This window comes from Lonchura striata, chromosome 3, assembly GCF_050655825.1.
Source record: "Lonchura striata isolate lonStrDom1 chromosome 3, ASM5065582v1, whole genome shotgun sequence".
In the NCBI taxonomy this organism is placed as follows: domain Eukaryota; kingdom Metazoa; phylum Chordata; class Aves; order Passeriformes; family Estrildidae; genus Lonchura; species Lonchura striata.
This window is the reverse complement of record NC_140705.1, coordinates 105,013,772-105,039,390: the sequence shown is the minus strand read 5'-3', so window position 1 is coordinate 105,039,390 and position 25,619 is coordinate 105,013,772. Positions and strand designations below refer to the sequence as shown.

Here is a 25,619-nt window from a genome sequence, read left to right as displayed (position 1 = left end):
TGACAGCAGCTCTGTGCGTGGGGTCCCTGGCTCCTGTCAGGCCATGGGTGTCACATCAATGCCAGTGAGGTTCTACTCCTGAGATGGGCTTGGAGCCCTCAGAAGAGCAAGGATTCCTATTTTGGGGCAAGCTTTTGAGCCCTGTCTTGCTTGTTTGCTTTTCCTTTCTGAAAACAACTGAGCTATCGGAGGCAAGTCTTCTGTTTGACTCTTCTGAGGCAGTTTTTATGGGTTGTTTAATGGGTACAGGTGGAGGACCTGGGTGAGATTTTCTTGCCCTCGTATAAATGAAGATATGATTTCAGCAAGCCTGTTAGTATCCTGAGAAATGAAATACTGGGGACAATAACTCAGGTAACTAAGAAATAACTTGGAAATAAAGGTAAAGGCCTAACAACCAAATGCAGCAAGAGAGCGTTTCTTCTGTTTTGACAAATGAATAGGTTAAAACGGATGCATTCGTCTGATGTTACTGGAAATTGAAACCCATGTGTTCCTACAGGATAGACACTACAAGGACAGTTACAGCAGTGTCTTGCCCTGTCAGTGATGCTCATGTCTGAGCTGGGATTTCTCAGATCCATGAATACCCAAAATGCATGTCTCTGACAGAGTAAGTAGAAATTGTATGACAGAGGAAGCACAAGGGAAAATGCTGTCTTTATCATAATTGTGTCTCTTGCTCAGAAGTAAATGCCAGTTACTTCTGAGCGGAGAGAAAGTCAGGAGTGCATGTCCCAATCCAGTCTACTGGGCTACAAGCCACTGTCTAAAACCTGTATTGTGTGTGCAGGGTCCTATCCCAGTTAGAATACACTAGTTTAAATAAAGGTAATGATATTTTTGTGCCTTAGAAACCTGGGTAGAAAAGTGGAGACTGTTGATAGGCCCCCTGTTGAGTTGGGTGAAGAGGAGATAGTGGAAAACTCTGATTTTTAGAAGGCTATAGGTAAGTGAAGATCTTTGCATATGAAATCACTGCCCAGCTGTATGGAGAAGCATACAAGATAATGTCTTGACATCACTGAGATCAGTGGGAATCAATCCGGGTATCACTGTAGGTTCTGCACCCTTGGGTGCTGCTCTTGCCAGTGACAGAAACCCCAGCAGAATCCTCACCATTCTGTTAGATTTGATCTTTACAGGAAAGGTATCACTGCTGGTAATATTGTGAAATAAAAAATTACTACCAAAGACAGGGGATTTAAAGCTTTCTGTTTTATATTTTGACTCTGTTATTCTGAGGGATACCAATATAGAAATTGAAACATCCTTGGGGCTTTTTGCAAAGGAGGGAAAGAATGTTGTCTGTTTCCTCATTTTTTTTCCAGTTACAGGAAACTGGAGATCAAGGTTTTGGATGCTAATCACAAGAGGTCTTGTAAAAGGAAAAAATAGCAATATCTACCTTAGAAGAATATTTGTTTATTTGTAAAGCTATGTGAACTCCTTGGCAGAAAGGAGCCATAAGAAGTTCCAGGCGGTTATTCCTCAGTGACAGAAGTCTGTATTTAGGCTTCTGTTAGTCTTTTATTTATAACAAAACCTTTGAATATCATTTCCAAGATGTTCAGCTATCAGAAACTAAGTGATAATGAGGACAGAGGGTAGGTCATGAGTCTGCAAATAAGTGTGAGATTGTGAGCTTAACCTACCAGGTGAAAGAAAAGTCAGTATAGCAACTGCATGAACACTTCAAAGCATGCACCTAGTTTGCTGCACTAACTTAATTATCCCTGCTATAGATATGTTTGACAAACATATCTATAGCCCAGATCCTGTTACTTCGCAGTGGGAAATATCAGAAGGCTTCTGTTTAGTTGCCAGTTGACTGAATCCTTCCTTCTACTTTCTTGCATTAGTCTTTCCAAGGACTTTGTCTAACTCTTTACTGATCTGATGAACAGAAACTTACCTCTCCTTCTGTTTAATGATGGAAAATATTAATAATAAGAAAGAGAATGATGCACACTGATGGGATGGGTGTAAAATGATTTTTAAGCAAGTCTGATGAGGATTTAATCCTGTTTTAATCAAATACTGCCGAAACCAACCAAAAATAAGCTCTTACCACTTGTGCTGAATCAACCATATTCTGGTATCAGCACTATTTCTTAGCAAGCATCTTGCTTCCTCTGTATAATAGTACAGGGTGGTTTTGGGCATCCTGGTGTTGTCAACTTTCTCCACAAACAGTGAGATGTGAAATGTAAAGAGACAGGAGTACCACAGCTCTTTCATCACACAGAAACACAAGCCAGTGCCCTGTTCTTTGACATTAAAACGTGCCCTGCTGTTGGCAAGTTGTGGGATTTAATAGGCAAAGACTGTGGGGAACTTTTCAGCTTTTTAGTCTTTCTGCTTCTGTAAAGTCTGTTACACAGGGAGATACACTTTTTAAATGTGGTCATTTTTAATTCCTGTCCCTGGAGTCTGGCTGACAGATTGGGATTGTGGAGGATGGGAGTGGGCTGAAAAGACAAGCTGGTAACACAGGATGTATACATACATTAAAATGGAGCAAAACAAAAATACACTAACTTAGGTGAACACAGATGGGATCTGTTTCAGGGCCACTCTTAACACCTGTTTCAAATGGCCTGTGGTGAAAATCATTAGCTTAAAAAGATGCTGTTTATGTCTTCCCTGAACTGAGTTTACACAAACACCAATGGTTCTAACTGGCGAGAGTGGCGATCAAATTTTGGTAGTTTTTTCAGTTTCTTTGTTGGTGTTTTTTGTTTTGTTTTGTTTTTTGTTTTTTTTTTTTTTTTTTTGGTCTGAACAAGAGCATTTTCACTGCAAGCCTTAAAAAACCCCAACCAAATATAAAAACTTTGACAAGTGTTTGTTTTGATACACCATTCATATTAGCTACAGCCCTTGATCAGAAGCCCAGAAGCCCATAGGCATTGATGTATGCAAAATATAAGTTGTTCAACAAATATTTAAAAATCTGACATCGATCCTCAGCCTTTTGAGGTGTTGTTGTTGATTCCCACTTTTGTAGGAAAGATCAGAACTTGCTGACAGAAGCTCTCTGATTTGAGAGTGCAGGTTGACATAGGAATGTTTTACCAACTGACTTAGCTCTCCATGCTGATTTTGACAGGTCATGCTCAAAGTAAGATTTTGAGCTTTCCAAGTATTTCTGCTCCATGTTGGCATTTGAATTTTGTTATGAAGCACTCCTTCTGTGATAATTTCTGCAATCTTGTCTCTTTTGGAGAAAGGCATTGACTTTTTCCTATTTCTACAAAACTCTTCATGGTTTATCTTTGTTTCCTCTATCATCATATTTTTTTTTCTTGATGATTGTTAAACCTTGTTTTAAGGTTTTGAGAAGAGGCATTTATAGCTTGATTACTGACTACATTCCTACTGCAACTGAAAGAAGGACTGCAACTTGCATAAATATTACCTGCACAAGTAGTAGCAGTTAGAGTAACATAGGTGCAAGGTCTGCTGTTGCTTTTACACACAGAATGTCTGAAACAATGTATTAAAAGCAATCAGTGCGCAGGGAATTAAGGAAAAACTATATCTTTAATGCACATCTTCATCTCTCCATGCCAGCTGCTAGAGAATTGTGCTCATATTTGGAGGTGGTGATGGAGTCTAATGGAAAGAACAAATGCCTAGGAGTAGCTTGCATTCTGGCTCTTCCCAATCTGCACACCTTTGTAAAGTATTTTGAGATTTCTGGATGATACAAAGAGCTAAATATTATTTAAGCCTATTTAGTTAAATAGTAGACTTTAGTCTATATTATTTTTGGTATTACATGAATAGAGTGTAAAAATGCTAGGAGAATCTTTTGTTCTTGGATACTGCACTTCTCTTTGGCCTCTCTTTTTCTGGCTTAATTTTATTGGGCGTTAAAGAATACAGAGCAAAAGTAAAGAATACAGAGCAAAGATAATTTGAGCAATGAGAAGGCGCATAAATAGCAAACATATTGAACTGTGAACAAGAACTGGTTTTTTGGATGCCTCTTGGAGAGCGATGACCCTCTCACTGTGTTGCTGTGGGGAAGTGACAGGTGCATGCTGTCCCGTGATTGTCCTGTAGCTGGTATTTCTTCAGTGTCCAGCAGTGTGCTCCCTATCCTGTTTTGCTAAAAGGCCACTTACTTAAACAGTGACAGGAGATCAAAGAGTAGTTTCAGAGCCTCAGAGATGACAGATCTGTATTTATGGCTTTAATAGTTCATGTGCAGCTCAAAATCATAACCTATAGGTCAGCATTGCCAAACTTCCACCATCATACAGGGCCTTTTCCTGCTGTGCATTGTCATGGCTGCAGCAGACTTTTTTTCTATCTGGACTGTGCACAGCAGCTCAGGGAGCATGGGCTGCCTAAATACTCAGTTTGCCCTTCCCTCTGGGATGAGGGCAGCAGGCTGGATTTTTCCATATCGACATGTAATAGCTCACTTAGTACAAGAAACATGCAATGTAGCTAGAGAACCTTGCTCTGAAGTAATCATCTGTAACTGCAAGTGAAGATTTCTAAAAGCAGATCAGTAATCTGGAAAAACTGTATACATTTTGTTAAAGGAAGTTTCTGAGCCACAGATAGATGGATGTTGGGAAGAGTAGTCTGGGGAATTGTCACTATAGCCCTGCTCCGTGACCTTCACTAAGCATCTGCTGTTTGCCATGGGCCTGGACAAGCCAACCAGCCTAAGTGGCCCTTTGGTTTCACCTGCTGGGGCATTCTAGGTGCAGCAGGGCACAGATGACTGTGAATATATGTGTGTGTATATGTGCAGGGATGGCTGAGTGGACATTCACTGGGGAGTATACAGCAGTGGGCACATAACTGCAGCACATCATAATCCCTTTTCTGGTACTTTGTCTTATTTTCATGCTATTTTTGCAATGCTCTTGACTGCTTAAAGACCAGCATATTTAACAAGCTCATTTACCCTTTGTTCTTTGTGTGTCTCCTGTAGTGAGAACCTAAACTCCTGCAATTTTAGCCCTGTGTTTGCAATTCAGTGTGTATGGTTACCAGAATGCCATGGACTTACATTATTTTTATTATTATTATATTATTTTTATTATTTTGTTTAATTTACTTATTGGCTAAGAACCTGTAAAAATAATGCTGAGCTGTGACAAAAAGAGGTAGTCTAAAACTGATGCTAAATTGTCTCTTACCACATCAGAAATGGAGATGGGACCCTTGCAGAGCAGTTTTTAATGTCTTACAAAGTGTGGGGGGAGTGACACTTCTCTTTGGCATGTGAACGTTGCCTTTGTGAATGATGTTATCCTGTGGCACAGTGAGTTCACCTGCTGATTTTTAAGGGACTGTCCCACCTCTGAAGCCTAGGGACTTCTGTAAAATATTATTTAGTTGATTCAAACCCATACTTGTCTCCAAAATATCCTTGTCTACAGTATCTACAAAGTCTACAGAGGCTTGATGCATGATGAATTTTTTTTTAATCAAGCACCTGCTTTCTTTGCCTAGCTCAGTTATGCAGCAAGGTTGTTTTTATAGTATTAAGAAGTGAGCAATATATTCCATATGCCACCAAGCTTTGTAAAGAATCCTGCTGATGACAATTTCACAGCTGCTGAGAAATAGGCCAAGCCTTCCCTATAAAGTGACAGTAAGGAAAAGAATATCTATTCCATTTGTATTGGCCATGCATCCTCCCCAACTTTTTCCCTCTTGAAGGAAAATGTTAGACCTTCCGAACTATGGAACAACAGATGGTGACAGAAACCAATTTCTACTGCAAAGCCATTTGGTCTGGAAGTATCAAAAAATGTTTTGGAATTGTGAAAATGAATTCTTGGCTGCAGGGCTACCAGCAGCCTAGTGGAAATGAGACATGAAGCAACCGCTTAACAAATCCTGCTTGGCCTGGAGAGAAATGGCTTTGGTCAAATATTTTGGAAATTAGGAACTTTATATGTGTAGGGTCTGGACTTCAGAAGTGTTCTGAGTATTATGGATGTTATACAGATTAGGTTCTTAATTTCTGGTCACTGGTTGCTTGACCAGCTACCAAGAAAGTAGCCTTCAAAATATGCAGAATGACCTCCAGCTGAGACAAGCTTAATATAGCTCCTCCTGGCCAAGTCAGGTGGAACCTTCCCTTTTGGCTCAGCCGATTTGCTGCCCACAGACCATGAAAGTCCCAGGGATCTGGTAACATACAGGGACACAAAATTAATGCAGAAACAGCACAGGCCACTCTACTCTCTGGTTGTGTTTAGTAGAGGTTGTGTGTGTTTGCAAGTTGCTAGATGCAGCAGGTTCCTTTGGCGATTCCTGTACCTGGCCAAATGTGTCTCCTTGGAGAGCAGTTTGAGGAGAATTAGTTTATTTTTTGGAAGTGCACATAGTTGTCTGTTTGTGCCATTAACTCTCTGAAATAAACAGCAACATGTTTTTCCCCTCAGAATTTCTGTAGTGAGTCTCAGCCACTCTATAGAAAAGGAGAGAACTTGAGAGAACTCCCCATACATGTGGAACATAAACGATAGTAGCTGAGCCATCTTGTTTTATCTATTCTGTTGCAAAGGTATACCAAATTGTATGGTAATGTCATGTCACCAGCAACACAGAGCAGATGGAAGTATCTTTCCACATACTGACTCATGTTACTCTGATAACAGGAGTTTGTTTCTCTCCTTCTGTCAAGCTGCTAGCCTCTGGCAAGGGATGCAGGCCTTAGTGAGGAGAACTTTACCAATAACATTCAAGTGACCATCTGATTAAATATAATATCATTGGCCAGCATAGTTAGCCACACACGTGTGTGGAGTAGCCAGTTCTGTTTCTTATGTCTGTGTAAGGTAAATTAAACCAGGTAGTGTTCTTCTAGGTTGAGGAGACCTTGAGGAAGTAGATATTTGGATTTTATAAGGATCCACTCAAGGCCACAGTATTGGGCTCTTTGGAGACTAATCCCAATAAAGCAAGTGCCAAGTCTCTGAGCTGTATGTTCTTACAGAAAAGTGGCAACCCCCTGAACAGGGGTTGCACATGCTGTGTGTTAGCTACAAAAAATATGATTTGCAAATCACCAGGAAAATCCTGACAGATAAAATAACTACAGTTGTGCCGTGAGCATCTGAAAGGCAGATATCTTCTGTATTTCTCTTTGTGGCGAGTGATATTTGACTTGATGAGAGCGCTGTTCTCAGATTGAAAACACATGAAGCTGAAGTCAAAAGGGAGTCAGTGTAATCATTAACAGACTCACCTTCTAGATGTGACAAGTAATGAACCATTCTAAACTTGCCTGGAGCTTTCTTTGGGACAATACCCACAGGGGAAGCCCTCTTACGCTCAAGTGAAGCATTATCAAATGGGCCCTCTATTTTCCCCAAATGCCAGCTCTTTTCTGTGTTGTCTCTAACCACCTGAGGACATATAACTGCTGATCTCAGCATCCCAGCCAACATTTGCATCTCGGGGCTGGAGTACAGGATAGCAAAATCCCCAACGCAGCCATTTTTACGAAAATTGCATATGCTTTTTGTTTGTTTCTTCTTTTCTTCTTAGGCTGCTCCCACAATGGGGAAATGTTTTAACTGCCCGTGCTGGGATTTTCATGCTAGCAAACCTCTTTAACTAGCATTTGGCTCTTTCCACTTTCTTACTTTGATTTGGATGACTGCCTGAAGCACCTGGTAATGGCCTGAAGCTGTTGGAGCCGAAATTTGCAGTTTGTGTCCCGGGCTCAGCTCCCTCTGTTTCGTTACCTGCCTTCTGGAGCACCTGCTCCGTGGTCTGGGCTCAGGAGCCTGCTTTTTACCTGCTGACAGCAGCACTGCTCGGAGCTCTGCCTCTCCTCAGCTTTGTCCTGCTCTCTGGAGTCCCTGCTTCAGCTTTGCCCAGGTCTTCAGGGTAACACCAGCGTGTCCTGCGTGTTCCAGTGCTTGAGGGAAAAATGGTTCCCCCTGGTACTCGGGAACATGCCCAAGGAAATTGGTGGTTGTGGTCATCCTAAAATCTTTGCCATGGCATTCGCCAGCGGATTTTTTTGTGTTTTTAAAAATAGGTTTTATAGGGAAATCGTGAACTAGGACAGCTGGCTGAAATCAGCTTGTAGGTCAGCAGAGGTCAGAAGCCACCTGGCAATTCAGTGTTCAGGAAACATAGGAAAAAATGTGCCTGCTTAACAGGGAGGGACCAAAAGAAATTCAAAAGACCTGAGGAACACTTCTCTTTTCTCCTGTTCCTGCTGCCTTTTGAGGATCTGCATGTTTTTCCATGAGGTTGCTTGTTATACCTTAGTGTAGGGAATGCTGTTAGAAGTAGCTCTTTAGGCTGTGTGAGAAAATCCTCCTCCCTTTCAAGGGGCAAAGCTAATGGTGGATTTCAGGGGCAGCAATTTCCAACAGGGAATTTTCTTTCCATTCTACCTTGGGAAGCATTCATTTTTTCCCAAGAGTCTTGGTCTGTGCCAAGGGTATTGTTTACATAGACCTTCCCTTTCCAAAAAGGTGGGTTTGTTTCTGTGTTAGAAAGATGCTGTTAACAGCAACAGAAGAACTCAAGTATTGGCTTCCTGCTGGTCCCCTTGCTGACAGGATCATCCTCTTCCCCAGTGAGCTGTATTCCTTAATACAGCCACACTGTGCCCTCCACCCACCTTCCACATTGGTGCTGTGTGGGGTTTTCCCCAGGAACCATCTCCCTGAGAGCCTGGGCTGCACACTTGAGGCTTGTTCATACCAGAGACATCTGCTCTTGCAGAACTGGGCAGGGCAAGGATTGATTTTTTTTTTTCCCTTCCCTTCTTGCTTTCCTTTGGTTGCCTCAAAATAACCCTAATTAATTTTGTGGAGAGTTTAGTGTGCTCCCATCATGGGATTGGTCTTTGTGCAGATCTCTTGCATGCTATATTTAGGTATGGTTTTTGGAACACCATGTGACCCGAATCAGATAACTTCTGAACTACTAATCATGTCTTTGACACTGACTCCCTCCGTGGCTTTGGGGCATTTTGCGGTTGTTTTCTTACATACAGAATGAAAACAGATATACTCGTCTGCCTTGTAAGAGCTTCTGCCAGGGTTAACAAATATTTAAGACATTGGTTTAAACTAAATTTGACTTTATTGTTTCTGCTGTAATCTTAGTTTTATTGTTTCTTAGATGTTTGTCTATCTACAATGATTAGTTACCATCTTAATTTCCCTTAATGGATGCCCCTATTACACAATTTTAAAAGAAATTAGTTTCTTCTGTGTTGTAGGTGAAAATGGGGCAGAAAGATAAAAGCTAAATGCCCTCATTTCCTGCCCCACACAAATTTTCTTCCTATGTTTGCTTCCTTTGATTGATCCATGGAGATGAAAAGCCCGAAACATTGACCTGAACTATTTCCCCTTGTGCTAGCTACATCCATTTTTTAACATGGGAAGTTAGTTATCTGCTTGGTTTTTTCCTGATTTTTGGAGTTGTGCAGCCTGACTTGTATCCTGTCCTCTTGCACTGCTCGAGGCCACTGCAGCCCTGGAGGAAGCTGAGCTCCCTTTGGCTCCACATGCTGCATGGCTGGGTTTTGGAGCTTGTGGTCCATTTCAAGGGATCATCTCTTTGTTGTTCACGTCCATAATTGCTGCTTTTTGTGTCTTTGGTACTTCTGCAGGGAGCTGGATTACTGGGATTTCTTCTGGCTTCACCTTTTTTTTGCCATAACCCTTTAAGACCTTTTCATAGGCAAGCAAATCAAAAGACCTGTTTGGCCTTTCAGTGATAGGAAAGGAGCTCAGTTTGACCAGGTAGGTAGTCAGATAAAGAAGAGGAGAAATTATGGCAATGCTTCCTATCCTTTAGGAAGTAGTGAACAGAGAGGAAGAGGATTCTTCCTTATTTAAGTTACATTTATTGTCTAATTATAAATAGTAGCTTCCCCTCCTCCCTTTTTAATTCCTTTAGAATTAAATCCTTTGCCCAAGTGCTTATTCTTTCCCTCCTACAACAGCAGAAAAAAGCAAAGTAATACATAAACTAAAAATTCAGCTTTGAGAAAAAGGCTGATAATGAAATATCTGCCAAAGACTCTGCAATATGTGTCTGTCAGAGCAAAAAAGCAAACATTCTTATATTTGAATCTCTGAAATGTAACTGCACTAGGCTAGTTGGGGAAAATTTGTTTGAAGATGTATTACGTTCCACGATCAAATGGAAAAAATGGCACCTGTCATCATATTTAGAAAACAGCTGGGTAACATGGCCAAGTGCCATAGTCTCTTTTCACATGGCCTTTATGCTGAAACCATCCAAGCTCCATTCTCAGCAACTGGAGAAACCCTGTGCCTTTAAATGGTTACAGAAACATCTACTTAGGGGCCAGCTCTTATTGCAGCAAAGCCTGCTTCTGATGCTTCTAATTAGCAGTTAATGGATTATACTTTACTTTTATAACCAACCCAGCAGGCACTCTTCTATAGTATTTTTCAGCTATTTTTGGTAGAAGATATATGCCATTGTGCTGCTCTTCATGCTTTCATTTTGAGCATGCAGAAAATATTAGAAATAAAGCACTATCTGAGATTATTCTACCATTCAAATGCTTAATTTAAGTCTGATGATGCATTTTCTAAATTCCTTATGCATTTCCTAATTTCCTATTTCCTTTCATCTAATATCTTACAAAACTGTAATGGGTTAATTGCCCTAACTGATCTAGACTTTGATGCAGAATCTCCTAAATGCATACTTATTGTTAATTAAAATATTTATATACCGAGTTAAATGCCTGGCTTTTTTAGACTTGCAAACACAGTTCCAATATGTATTCATTTTTCTAGGTGAGTCAAGTATGGGTGCATTCAGAAGTTTAGATGGGCTTGTAGAAACTAATGATTTTTATCCTTGCTTGGAATAAAAATAGCAATGAGGTTAGTAGCATTAAATATTTGCAGTGCTACATGTGTGTGTGTGCCCATACGCATGTGGGTATGTATGTGTATATATTGTATATATACAATATCCATAGTATGTATACCAACTTGGCCATGTGAACAAAAATCTGTGTTTAATAAAGAAGTAGTTTTTCATAGGTTTTAGTTGGAAGTTTATACTCCCTCAGAGAGTATTTTTGATGTCAGTTTGTAGCAAGAAACCTAGTTTGCTGAGACTCTCTTAGAACCTGCTCTGTTCACTCAGGCCTTGCTTCCAGTAGGACAAGGTCTAAAGTTGGTTAAACTGGAACAGGAGAGGGAGCTCTCACAGCACTGGCCAGGGAAGGGGAGGATGAGCTACCCAAGCCTAGGAAAAGAAGGGTAGAGGTCACTAGCAGCAGGTGAGATGCACTATCACTCTTTTCCTAATTACTGTGGTCCCTTCAGCAAAGTGGCTTCTCCATCCCTTACTTATGTCACATAAAAGAAAAAAAAAAAAAAAGAATGGGCTTAAAAAGACAGGGAATGGCTTAAGAGAGAAGCAGTTACAGGTTAGTTGATGAAAAGCTCAATAAAACCCATCAATGTGCTCTTGCATCCCAGAAAGCCAACCATATCCTGGGCTGCAGGAGCAGCATGGTGAGCAGTTGTGGGAGGGGATTCTTCCCCTCTCCTCTGCTCTGGTGAGACCCCACCTGGAGTGCTGTGTCCAGCTATGGAGTCCCCAGCATGGGAGAAATGTAAACCCATTGGAGTGAGTCTGGAGGAAACCACAAAGATGCTCAGAGGGCTGGAGCACTTCTATGCAGAGAGAAGCTGGGGTTGTTCAGCCTGGAGAAGGCCCTGAGAAGATTTTATAGTCTCCAATACCAAAAAGTGACATGTAATGAATAGGGACACACTTTTTAGCAGGATATAATGATAAGACAAAGGAAAATGGCTTTGAACTGGCAGAGGACAGGTTAAGATAAGAAATTAGGGAAAAATTTTTACTGTGAGGATGGTGAGACACTGGAACATGTTGCCAAGAGAAGCTGGATGCTTCAGCCCTGTCAGTTTTCAAGGCTGGGTTGGATGGTGCTTAGAGCAGCCTGGTGTAGTGGAAGCTGTCCCTGCCCATCAGAGTGGGGTTGGAGCTACATGACTATTAAGGTCCCTTCCACCCCAACCCATTCCATTATTTTATGGTATTTTGACTTGCAGCAAAGGAAGTGCCACCTGCAAGACTCCTGCTTTGAAAGCACTGCACTTGCTGGGTACAAGACTGTACAGCACTAAACTGATATGGTCATGTTTGTTGAATGCAGTGAATTTCAAAAGGCTCTCCAGAAAAAAATTATTTTTACGCTATTATTTTTACAGAGCAAAGGCTAAAAAGAAAAAGAAGGGAAGGAAAAAGAAAGGTTGGATAGTGGTTATTATGTGAAATAACTCCCTGACTGTGATGAGACATGAGCAACTTACTTTCTGTCCTGGTTCTTGAGGAGGATGGGTTTGGACTTTTCCTCTGGCTTGTAACATTCCAGTGGAGTAGGAGGAGGAGGCTGGGTGTGCAGGGGATGAAGAGCTGTTGTTTCCCTGCCCCTTGCAGTGCCTGTCTTTGCTGTAGGTGGGGAACAGAGGGGATATCTTCTGGGCAGGACCAGTCCCACCTTGTTCTTGGAGCAGGTCCTCACTGTTTAGTCCACGTTCCTTTCCATTTTCTTCAGGACAGAGCAGCAGGAGACTCCCTCATTCTTGAATGAAGGCTTTTCTGCAATTGTTTAATATTTGCTCGCTTGTAATCAGCAGAAGCTCTTCTGACATGCTCAAATGTGCTGTTATGTTTCCTTTAAGAAATAATGAGATTAATGAATCTTTTTTCTTTTCCCCTTAAAAGAGCTCCCTCTCCCTTAGCTCTGCTTTCTCCCTAAACTTCTGCAAAGGTAAAGTCCGTCTCTGTGCCTGCACTATCTTGTCATAGTGCACTGTAAATAGTGTATGAGGACTGCAGGATTTGCCTTTTCCCAGCCTCTGCCTGAAGTGTTGGTCAAAGCACGTGGGTCCTTAGAGCTGCATTTCTGACCCCCACGTCAGAGAAGTGAAGACAAGTCAGACACCTCAAGTTCAGTGGCAGCATCCTGAGATCTCCATCAGCCAGAGCTCTGGGGTTGCCCTTCTGAGTTTTCTCTCTCAGCAGTTTTGTGCCAGGCAAGCCGAGCTTTGCAGTAGTTGAGGTTATTGAGGAGAACTTCATCCAGAAGAGTAAGGCTCCCTCAAGCAGAGTTTGGTTTAAGTTCTCAGAAGGTCAGCGTGGGAAGCTCCCCATAAAAGCTGAACTTTGATGTTGTCAGCCAAGACAGATTCAGAAGATTTGGGAACATTTCTTTTCCTTCTTTATAATTATGTGAAACGCGGGAGACCTGTGAATAGGGTATTTTTAGATTGTACTTTCACATATACAGTATCATAGTATGACAGCAAATTAAAATTCTTATCAAATCCTTTTTATTTTTTTTTTAAGAAATGTAACTCATAGTGGAAAGTTTGATAAAGAGCAGTATGCTGCTTGGCACAGGAATTCTGCTGTTGTTACTAAATGAAACATCAGTGGTTGCTTTCATTTAGATGAACGCTTTTGGAAGTTCTTTTTTTTAAGGCTAACGGATTGGACTTCTAATTTTAACTCTTATGGTTTATAATTAGAAACATTTCCAAACTTGTTTACAAACACCTGCACTTGACAGTATGTGTCTGCAATTTTAGAAGGACTCACTTGTCACTTCCAGTGGGGGTTGAGAGGGCATCTGAGTTCTTTGTGTTTGTACAGTTAGTTTCAGGACACTGGAACAAAAGTGCATTTTTAAAAATAAGGGTATGAGAATGTGATGTTTTGTGAGGGGGTTGCATGCACCTAATTAGCAGACAGGTCTTATTGAGTAGTTGTGGGTTGTTTCAAAGTCAGTAGGATTGATTGTTAGTGGTCATTTGGAGCAAGATCTCAACTGGCACCCAAAGGAGAAATTCCAAGAACTAATTTTAGCAGTTGAGCCTCTCAATTGGAAAAGATGCTTTACAGGTGTTCTGGTTTTATCTGTACTTAAGACATATTACTTTCTTGCCAGCTGTCCTTAAGAAGTTATTCAGAAGGAGTTTTAAATGACTTTTGAAAAAATGATTACACTGTTATTTCATATTAATTTGGAAGTGAGTTGCTGAGTGTACAGTGAATGGTGGAGCATGGCTCTCCTTGCTCCTGAGTGGGATGTGTGTGTTAAACAAGTCTGTATGCAATTTGTTTGCAGTGTGGTGGGTATCATATTATGTTACTCACTGGTCAAGTGTATAATCACATTAGAAGTGATCAAAATAATTTACCAAAATTAAAAAAATAGTCCTTTTGACACTTTACATCTGACTTTTAGCTGCATCACATAGGTTAACAATGTTGCTTATCAATTTCTAGTGTAATGGGAAAGGTTATTGTTGCTAAAAATTGATGGTGTGTGGGAGGGTGTCAGGAAGAACCCTCCAAATATGCTTCAAGGGTACAGCTGGTTCAAGGGACCCAGAAGCAGCCAAAGCAGACTTAAGCAGTAGTGGCATAAGGTGTCCTATTGATTGCCTAATGCTCATGTTGTTCCTAATTAGTATGAAAAACTCTGGTTAATTAGACCAGCCTGTTTGGCTGTTGTGTCCTCTACCAGGAGCCATGGTCTTAGAGAAACTCCAGTATAGAAGAGGATAAAGAAGCCACACAGCAGAATGATTTTTACTTTCTGCTGTTTTGGTGTCCATAAAAGCATGGACCTGGATTCATTCGAGGAATCCACATTGATGTCAAAAGATGATGTCCTCAGAGGCACTTACTCTCACTGAGAGTGGATATAAGTGGACTTAGGCACCTAAATACCTTTGTGTTTGCTTGTTCTTTGAAGGCAAACCTGCAGCGTGCAGCCTGTATGTTGTGCTTGACCCCTCTGCAGGGCACACAATATCACTCACTGGGGGCTCTTCCAAAGCAATTGCTCAAAAATAAACAAGCAGATAATTACATCAAGCTTTTGGAGTATGATGTGCAGGTCTGAAGATTAGGTTTTGCCTTCTGTAAACCAGCTATGTCTCATATCTGTGTTTCTGAATTCCTTTAAGAAGTACAGTTTTAACAAGCATTCACTTTCTGAAGCAAACAGGCTTTAAATTTTTTTTTACTTTTGAAACAAGTAGGCTAGCTAAAATTATGATGTTACTTAGATACTGCACAGCATAATTTCTTAGCTCAATTAATAAATTGTGTTGTAACCATATTAGGCTGTTACCATGTTTGAAAATAACTTCAAACAGAGCTTACAAGCTCCGGTGTTGTCAGGGTCCCAGTTCATCAGAGTTAGAAATACACAACATTTTAGAAATGGCTTGATACAAATATGATCATAGAAATTGGACTTAAGTGGAATTTAATGCTACTTCTTGCTTTACTAGAAATTTCTCTTTTTATGATGAATTAGATCTAGAAATAGCACTTTCATAACTGATGTACTGAGAGAAATGCCAGTGTTTTCGGTTTTCCTCTATTTTGGTTTGCTCATGTCTGCTCTATGCCTGCTTTCTTAAGTGCTAATATGTTTCCAAAAGGTTAGAGGGGGCTTGAAAGCAAGATCTATAAAAGTGTATAGAGATCCATTGATCCAGCAATGCCTTGAAAATGGGCAAAAACCTCTTTGAAATCAGAAGTCTTGACTGACCATGAAGTTAGTGATAAGATTTCTCAGATGTACCTGATGTGAAAGGAAGACCTCGATGGAATATTTGTAGAGTTATCTAACCTGCATGGGCCTGACCAGTTCTTCAGTGTGAATGTTTGGTGTACATGTGAAGTGATCTGTTCTCAGGATAACCTGCCAAGTTCTTACAGGGAAACTGCATGGAAAAATCTTTCTTTGGGGGCATTTAAAATGATACTATCTTCCTCAGGAATGGGTAATTAAAGTAAATACAGGAGTCGTGAAAAGAAGGAAAATGGGCTTCAGAGTTCTGCTTTAGTTCTTCTTGTAAAAAATAACTCTTCAGGTGAAATCATTGCTCCTTACAAAGAATCCCATGGTATGATTGAATATTTTGAGCCACAGCATGCACAGTATACCAGAATGATCTGGGAATTGAATTAATATCCAGGTAACTGGGCATATAAAGGTATGTCAAATACCATCACATACCACAAGAGAAGACTCTTGAGGAGGCAATATCTGGTTATGGTTAGAAAACAGCTGTGGATATAAGGGGACACCTTGTATATTGACAGAGGGAGTTAATGTAGGTTCCCAGCCCATGAAGTCCTAGTTACCGTTGCATCCCCAGGGCTGGAACAGATTGCAAATCCCTGAGATGCAAATTCTTTGCCTGCATCTCCCATGGTACATAGCTGTAGACTGGTCTTTGGAAGTCCATAAATAGGTGTAAAACATGCATTTTCCATAGAAGTAATGACCTTAAAGAGGGACTGTGACTATTACAATGGCCGATTGCAAATGATGTGTAACTTAAATTTTTGCTTTTATTTTTTTATTCCTGTACATATGTTTTATGTGAGCAGCTTTTTCATATTTCTGCAGTAATTCTATGTCATAAAAATATCTGGGTTTTCTTCTTAAAGGTACTGTTGCAAGCCAGTTGTACCTGAGCTGAAGGGTTATCCAGAGCAAATGTGTACGAAGTAGACATTTCTTTAGGAAATAGCTTCAGGATAACCTGCCTTGGTTTAGGGGAGAGTTAATGATAAATTTATTTTCGTGACCTGTCTGCCAAATATTTGTACACTAATTAGGTCCTATTTTGAGGGCAGAGCATGTGAGCTTGTAAGGAACCCCTTGTACGGAATGGGAAGGGCAAGAGGATTTTTGTCCCTAATGAGTGCAAACCCCATCTTTTTTATGTAGCACCACCTAAATATGTGCATTATTTCTAAGTAGCCTGTGAATCCCAGGGCTCATATGGAGGCACTTCTTAAATTTGCTTGTGGGAATACTGTATCCAGCTCAGGTATTCAAGTGTAGAACATTGGTGAAGAAACTGAACTGAGTCAAGGCATAATCATGGTTTTAACTTTGTATGTCTTTTGCAATATAGTAGAAAATGACCCTTATGACTAGTGGCAGGACCAACATGTTGTATAAGTAATCCAGCCATGGTGCTGGTCGGTATCTTGCTTTTCACTTGAACCTCTCTGCGATGCAGGTCTTGGAGGAGTGAGTGCCTGGTGCAGTCTCTGCCTGACTCCTTGGTAAGTCATTTAAGTCTATCTTTCTGTACAGTCACTTTCCAAAGTGCTCAGCAAAAATAAGGAAATTTTTCATAGAGTGCTTTAAAAGAGAGCTGCTAATCAATTTTTCTTATTATTTTATGCCTTGTGATTTTTACACCACCCCCACCAGCTGGTTAATCATGCAAAAGCTGAACACTTCATTAGCCAGAACATGTTTGCCCATGGGCATTTCTGTAGTAAATTAGTTCTTTCTATTTATACAGGTAAGTCATGGCCAAAAGTCTTTAAGGTGCCAAAGGTAAGGGTTCGAATTAATTCTTTTTCTGAGTTTTCAAAAGAACTAGGTTTAACTTTGTGTGCTGTTGATTTGAAATTACTTTTGAATTAAAGATAGTGTGAGTAAAAGAGCATTGTCAGGCTGTTCAGAGATGCATTGTGCCTTTCTGGACCTCAAATTTGGCCTTTGTAGTACAGGCTGCCTTAAAAAAAACCCCAAAAAAACCAAAAACGTAAAAAAGCCCAAAACACATACATGCACTCACACACACACACACACACACACATACATATACATACCTGTGTATGTATATGCACAGGATCTTCATGCAGCAGCTCTGCTTCTTTGAGTGGCTTGTGGCATATTGACCTGTGTTTTTCCTTTCTTACTCTGTGCCTTTTACACTATTAATTGAAAATATGTGGTTTGCAGATGCTTTTTTGCTTCAAATCAAATGGTGCCCTCTGAAAGCCTAGTTTAGCTTGACAATGAATTTAGCTTTCAGGCTTTGGCCATTGCAATATTGTTTGAATGCCACCATTTCCTGCAATCAATGTAATTTTATATCTACTTGGAATAGAAAGTCAAGATGGTGATTGCCTTAATTTAACTCAGTGTTGTATTCATTAAGGAGCTGATCCCGAATTCCTTTCAGATCAAAGTCTGTCTTGATTTCAGTGGAACCTTTCGGCACACAAGGTGTGCAGTAGCCTTCTGAAATGTTGTCATTGTGACTAGTGAATAAAAACTAAATGTGTTGCTAAATTTAGGTTGTTGCTCATGTCAGCTTCCTTTTCTAAATGACGGTAAGTGCATTCCATAAATAGTATGCCTCTTATGTTGTCATATCTCTTTGGCTTGCTTTGCAGTATTTTACAGGATATTTGCAAATGAATTTTGTATTCAGTAGGCAGGGGATGAAAATAACACTACTCATTGGGACTCCATTAACCCGCAGCTAATGAGGAACCATTTCGAGGGCTGGATGAGTGTAATTCAGATTAGCCTGCGTGCCAGGCTGCTCTGCTCCCGCTCAGGCTCTGCCCGTGCCATGCTCCCTGTGCTCTGGACAGACGGAGCGCGGAGCGGCACAGCTCTGACACTGCCTTTGGCCAGTTGAGTTTGCTGTGCTTCGGTTCCCCTTTTGGAAGGTAGGAGAGGAGAGGCAATGTGTGTGTGTGTGTGTATAGATAGGTGGCAATGATCTTGACCTCCACAGTCAGGTGTTTTGGGATGTGATGAAATACTCCTCAAACACTCCGCTTGTGCTCGCTGGTTGATAGCATTGTTACTTGTAGAAAAGGGTACCACATGGTGACAGTAAAGGTGGTCCAGACTGGCCCTTAATTAATTTTATTTTCGAAATCTATATTAGTGACTGTCGTGAGGGCACCTGGGCACTTTACATCAATAAAAGAATCAATTTAAAAAATGTGTAGGCCAGAACTCGGTGTTCGCTAACAAAACTCCTGATCCCCGTTACGACTAAAGGTCAGTCCAAGGCTGGCCAAGCGGGCAGGACTCGCATTCCTGCGCCTTGGCACCTGCCAGGCGCGGCTCTGGCGGAACACCGGCAGCAGCTCCCGATGCCCGCGGCCCCTGCGGAGACCGGCTCGCCGGTGACCGGTGACTTGTTAACCCCCTGCATGTCTCAGCTGGTTTCAGGACTGAAGGAAAAGGTGGGGAAAGTCCAATCCCAGTTAAAACGTGACTTTGCCAGTTGCCGGCACTCCACTGAAGTGCAGGCAACAGGGACTTGGTGGAGCTGTGCTGCTGGAATAGAGGAGGAAAAAGGAGATCTTCTGGAGAACAGGCTAGAGATCTCTTAGCTGAAGAAACTTTATTGACAACAAATGTTACATTATGCAAGCTTAGCAAATTCTCTAGGAATGTAATGCTTCCTAGTGTTTTCTTAACTTGTGTTAATATTTTATGATACCTGTGCATTAAGAGCCAGTTGCTACAATATTAAAGTGAGTTTGGGCTGCTAAATTGCTTTTGTGGACTTTTAACAAAACACTACTGGTCACTGCAAGTTAGCTGAATTCCCAATCTCACTTAACACGCTGATAATTTAAAATCAGATTTTTTCTGGTTTTATGTATTAAGTGGGTATGTGTAATTAAATTAAATGTTGATGCAAAGCTGCATTTTACTTATTTCTATTAGGACATTTGAGACAATAATCCCACTTCAATACATATCTAATTGTGCAAGTGGCATTGAGTTCCTGGACACATAGGAGTTCCTGGACATTGGTGTAATTTTTTGAATGCGAAATGATAATATATTTTCATGTCTTGAAATCCAATTGAACTCGAGCTGAGCTTAAAAATCCAAGATCTGATTCGGGAGAATTCAGTCCCATCTGGCTGGTGGGTAGCAGGTGTGCAGTGTGTGTTTGAGGGAGGGAGGTGATTGCAGGGAGTGAAACATTTCTCTTTTCCTGTAGAGCTTTAATTCCAGTTTAATGCTGTGGTCTGAAGCTCTCTGCAGTTTAAGTTCTTGTGTAATTACCTACATCTATTGTTGGTCTCCATTTCTAGACAACATAATGGTGATGGTGAATGGCAGAAGCAAGTAAATGTCCAGCATTATGAAGAAATATGGTTTCTAATTCTCAAAGTTTGGATTTATTTTATGTTACACCCAAGTCCCTTGTATGGGAGAGTGTATTTTTACAAATTGATACAGACATGATCTTGAAGACCAAATGAGAAAGATTTCATTGCAACGTTCAGGATCAAGGTTTCTTGAGTATTTTTACATGTCCCTACAGCAGCATAGAGAACGTTTGTGTCGTGTATATTTTTATAAAAGAAAAAAACCCATATTATGCAGTTTCTGTTTTCATGACATAATCGACAGGTTCCACATTTTTTATTACTGTGGTTGTAATGAAGGAGGAGATTTTTTAATCTTTAAAAGTATTTTAGAAATCTATTGAATACTTTTTGCCTCATAACCTTAAGAAACTTCTCCTGAGAAGCCTTGCTCATTTTCTTCTTTCTCTTTCCCTTCCTTCATCTTTTGATCACATACTGCCAGTCAACACCCGCCTCTGCCTGGGAGCTTTTTGCTTGGGATGTTCAAGAATCTGCTCTGCCTTGACTTTTGTCACTAGCTACCAAGTCAGCTCCCTTTCACACTCCTATCAACTCTCCCTCTTCCAATTTTTAAATATTTCCTCTTCTTTTTACTTGTCTTCACTGCTATATAACTTTGTGCTGAAGAGTCTTCCAGCACACGAGTTTTTTATGGGAGTTGGCATTCAAAGCACTTCTTACTTAGCAAAATAAGTAAGCAAGCATACTTCTTTTATAGTTTTTGAGTTCACATTACTACAGTAGATAACACTTTTGCCACTGTATTTCACAGGTTTTTTTCATGGTGAAGTGACTTAATTTCTAACGTAGACTGGAGCATGTGCTGTGTTGCCAAGGGAAGTCCATCTGGTTTGACAGACTAAATGATAAACATTTCTCTGGACATCCCTGTAAAGTTCTCCCTTTTATTTGTTTACTTTATGAAGTTAAATGGAAGAGGTCACCCCCTTTGACAGAGCAAATTCTTTTTTCTAGCAATCGGGCTTTGCAAGAAAACATTTTTTATTAAGCAAGTCATCCATACCACACCGTAGGCTGTTTGAGTGTAACAGTATGTTACAGTCTGCAAAGTTAATGCAGTTAATATTCAACTGAACTTTTGGGGGGTTGCTAATCCCTTAGGCGGGCTTAGCAGAAAGGGCAAACGTATTTATAGCACTTTGAATCAGACTGCAGTGAACAAGTAAGAGTATGTGTTATACCATGCAAATGTTACACAATTTCAGGAAAGCTCAGTGCATGATCATCTTATACTACTATTTAAGTTGATAAAATATCTTGTCTGTAAGCAACAGAGTTGTTGGTTCAGTGGACAACAGGTCTGTTAAAATGAAACTCAGTGAAAGGTCTTGAGATTGTTGTTCTGGTGGTAAGTTCTGAAGGTCCTGAACAGATTTATGGGCTGTCTAATCAGGAGCTAACTGTATTCTTTAATCTCTGTCATTTGTATTATTCCCTAATAGGATTTAATTGGACTTTGTCACGTATCTGGCTATGACTGAGTGTGTGTGACGTTGTCAGTAGCCTCTTCCATGTAGACCTCAGTCTCTTACTGTCTTTGTAGAAGTAAAAAGATCATTCCTGAGGGGTCTTTGCTCCAGAGTGGAAGTGTGACACTGGACAGAGTTTTCTTTGGTTGGAGCCGTGGGCACCCCAGGCAAAAAGAACAAAAGTCAAGTCACAAGTTGCAGACTGTTCATGGAAAAGCTGAAGTGCTCAGGCTGAGAATGTCCAGCAGTGAGGGTCACACCTCTGTGAGACAGAAAATCTCCACGTTTATGCCATGGACAAAACACATAGAAAAGCACATGAAGGGCCCTGTAATGCTGCCATCCCATCAGGAGCCAGAGAAAAAGGAACTATGATCTTGGATTTTACACACAGTTTGGTTGTGTAGGGTTTTTAGGCAAATAAAAGAGAGATCTGTCATTTGGCAGAAAAAAAATTTGTACTTTAAAAAAAAATTTATTTTATTTTGAAAGAGATGAATGCAGTTGCTAGCAGCTGTAATCTGAGTGATAAATGTTTAAGGTCAATTTCTGATGCCCTATCAATGCAAAATGGAGGCCTGACAAAGTGTCCATTCTAATTAAGATTTTTTATATGCTTTACCTTTTAGCTATTTTTTCCATTTTTTCTATATGTTAACTATTGGAAAGAGTGACTACAACATGGAGCATGACTTTAAAGGGGGCTCAGGTGGCTGAATTTATACATGCACTCAAGTTACTTACTGATTTGCCATCTTACCTGTACCCACTCCTTTCCTTTTTCTTTTGCTCTTTGAGAAGCATACTGGACATTCATAGTCCTTCAGGAAAAAGCCCAACAAAATAATTGATGTGTCAAAATTGATGGAAAAATGGAAATATGTTGCTAAAGATTTTCAAATCTATTTGTTATTTTCAGTTAAAAATAGCATGATTGAGTACCAGCGCAAGCTAAAATTTTGTATTGGAGTTATTTATATCTGAAGTACCTGAAAATAACTAGTTTATTATGTACAAAATTTGAAATTCCAGAATATATTAAAACATTAGCTCAAAGGTCAAAAGCCTCTCCCAAGGAAGGAAGGAAATCAGAAGGGAATTTGGGCTAATCAGGTTAGTTCTGTCATGGTTGCACAGGGGTGATGTGGCTGACACTGTTTGTGGCTTTCTTAGGTTGCCCATCCTGAATGTCCCCAGCTCATCATTGTGTCAGCTTCCATGCAAATCCTAGCAGGATTCAACCTTAAGCCTTGACCTCTATAACCTGATCTCGTAGCATTTCTGTGGTTGTACTGAGAAGTGCAGGGGTCCATTGCAAAGGCCTGACTTCACAGTGTCCTGGTGGAGGAGGTCTGCTGCATGTGAGCTACTCATCCTGCAACTATCTTGGAGCTTAGAAGTGGATTAAACTATCTGCAGTTTTATTGTGAAAACAGAGTTAACAGTCTGATGATGTTAACTGTGTTAAAAGGTAGGTAGGTAGGTGTGTGTGTGTGTGTGTTACTGAGCTGAACTCTATACATTTATGAGCTCTTTTTATAGCGCGGTTCCCAGCAGCATTCCCAGGAGCAGTCCAGGTCCAATCAGGACTGGCATGCCATTGTGCGAGGTGTTGTTCTAATTCATGTGTAAATGTGGAGTGGCTGCTGCCCTGAGGATATTACAGTGAAATTACAAACAGGATGAAGAGTAGGAGGAGGTGTGGAGGAAAAGGAGGGCAGCTGCAGCAAGGTGCACTTGTCTGGTCAGGGTTGTGGTACGTAGAGCCTGATACCAAGTGATGGGCATTTCATTTATTTATAAGTCTGCTGCCTTCAAAACAATTAGCCTCTTTGTCTTTTGTTTGTGTCTTCATGACTATTTAAGACAAAATGTAGAGAGGACGAAATTAATCGTTCCCAAGATCCTCCTGCTCTGTCTCTAGCAATGACCAACCCCAGGCACCTCAAGTACAGTTGTAAGAGCCTCACAATGGGCAGACTTGGGATAATCTTCTCTCTACACGTTCTCATCCTAATCTTTCATTATTAGGGATTAATTTAAGCTTTGAAGCATGAGGTTTAAAAAAATATTCTATTTGTTGTTCCCCCTCCTCCACTGTCAACCTTGTTTAAAATATGAAATATCCTCCCAAGCCTGTCAGCTGAGCTGTTTTCAGGGTAATCCTACCTGCTCCTTGGTGTGTTGGTCAAACCTGCAGCTTGAGAGCTGCCATGGTGGTTTTGCTTCCTTTGGTGCCAGAAGGCACTGGTGGATCCCTTTCCCCAGGGAGCTGGGTGAAGGCAGAAGCATGTTGAGCAGTTATAGCCTGGGTGTTCCCATGTCACCATATGTCAAAGCTGTGATGCTGCAGCTGGATCTCTCCCCTTTCTTTTAATATTTTAGTGGCTAATTTGCAGTAAAGCAGAATAGGAAATAACCATAAATAAATCTGGGAACCTTTGTATTAATTTCTTTTGCTAGCTGTGTACATATGAGCAGCTTGCCATTTGCATATGTGAATCTTGTCATAACAATTTTGGGAAGTGATTTGTTAATAATCAAGTTCTCAGAACAGCTCTAAATCAGTAATTGATGTAGGTCTGGATAAAGCAAGCCTTCCGCCTGCCTGTTTTGTGGAGCATTTTTGGCAAGTTTCAAGCTAGTGTGAAAACTAGCCATCAGAATAAAATTTAGGACAGCTGGGATGCTTTGCAGTGAAGACTTTTGGCTCCACAGTTCAAATAATCACAATAGCAGCTCAATTTAGCCTTTGGCTGGGTAGGTTTGGCAGGGCACAATGAAAAATAATTATTTCATGGCCTGCTTATTTGTCCCTTAACAAATAAACTCTCTGACCTATGCAGGCTTATGTAAATATGCTGCCGTATGTGGGGTTGTAGAACACTGTCATGTCCCCATTTGGAAATATGTTTTATTTGCCCTCATGTTAGAAACTTTTTTTAGAGTTCTGTTTTGGAAGCAAAGAGAGGGATAGGATATATCAGATACTGAAGCCCAGACAGCCAGGAACAGTCGAAAAAGCCATCTAGCAGTCTTTTTTTTTTTTTTTTAAAACATCCATTAGTATGCAGTGTTTTCACTGCTGTAATAATAAGAGCAATCATGATACGAGCAAGTCCGTCTCTTCGCAGCCTTCCCACGCGGGATGGAGAATGACAGCTCCTAAAGCATTTGGATATTTGCCTGAATGTGTGCTGCTTAGCTAACAGCAGTTCAACTTGCTCTCCATCTTATGGCTTCCTGGATATCCTTCTCAATTTTTTCAGTGACAGCTTAAAATGCGAGATGTGGAGGGGGGAGATAAAAGCTCAGCAAAAGGCTTTCTGTGTGCGTATTTGAGGGGAACTTTTATTACACTTGATGGTGGAGCGATGTGCCATGCTATTTTCTGTTGCCACCATTTTAGTATTTGCACTTTCTGTTGTAGTGGCAGCAGCCAATCCATAACAGTATCTTTCTGCTTCCCCCTCTGGAGAGGGGAAAATACACAGAAGATTGCGTATCAATGGTTTTGTCTTCTGGCACCACCATTTTGGTTGTGCAGCAGTAAAAGAAAGCGTTTTTTCCAAAGAGCTGAAAGACCTCTCTAGAACATCTGCCATTGCACACTCATGCACAGACACACACACCCGTGCACAGGCTCTCACTGAGGTGGCTACAATCTGTTTTTAATAGTGGCATTCCTTCTCAAAGTGTCATTTAAAAAAACATCAGCAGTCATGTCATGCATCGGGATGAATTTCTAAATGTAAATGAGATTCTCTCAGTAATTTATTTACATTTGTTTTCAGCACAACAAATGAGACATCACGTAGCTTCATAATTTCCCATGACCGAGTCACCAGCATGAGGTGTGTAATTTACTCTGATTTAAGATGCTTATCTAGAGGTTCTTGCAACAATACCTGGTGGGCTTTTTTATACTACTTTTTGCTGGCTTTTAACCCATCTACTTCACCTCCTTCTCTGTATTTTCAGTTAAAAAGAAGTATAAATGTGTCTGGTTCTTGAGGCCTTTTTTCAGTAGAGCTGAAAGGGGTGGCTTTGTTGCCTTTGTTTAGTATGTTATTTTCCCTGCCATTCCCTTCTCATTTGGTAAAACCATTGAGGGTTTCCAGA

At 40.6% G+C, this 25,619-nt stretch overlaps 1 protein-coding gene across 49 annotated transcripts in view; it reads left to right on the top strand.

Annotated features, from left to right (window-relative positions):
• ESRRG (estrogen related receptor gamma) overlaps window positions 1–25,619 on the top strand; it is a 371,594-nt gene that overhangs the window by 16,939 nt on the left and 329,036 nt on the right. For 13 of the 49 annotated variants that reach the window (XM_077781878.2, XM_085577141.1, XM_085577125.1 and 10 more), the window contains one exon: window positions 17,097–17,142. The exons of 12 other annotated variants lie outside the window; for them this stretch is intronic. Coding sequence is in view for 3 of the 37 variants with exons in the window: in XM_077781871.2 (XP_077637997.1) it covers window positions 17,097–17,142 (46 nt within the window). In the remaining 34 variants the exon portion in view is untranslated. Of the gene's footprint in view, window positions 1–17,096; window positions 25,352–25,619 lie in introns of all 49 variants that reach the window. 24 more of the 49 variants (XM_085577139.1, XM_077781877.2, XM_021547559.4 and 21 more) reach the window with 9 other exon arrangements.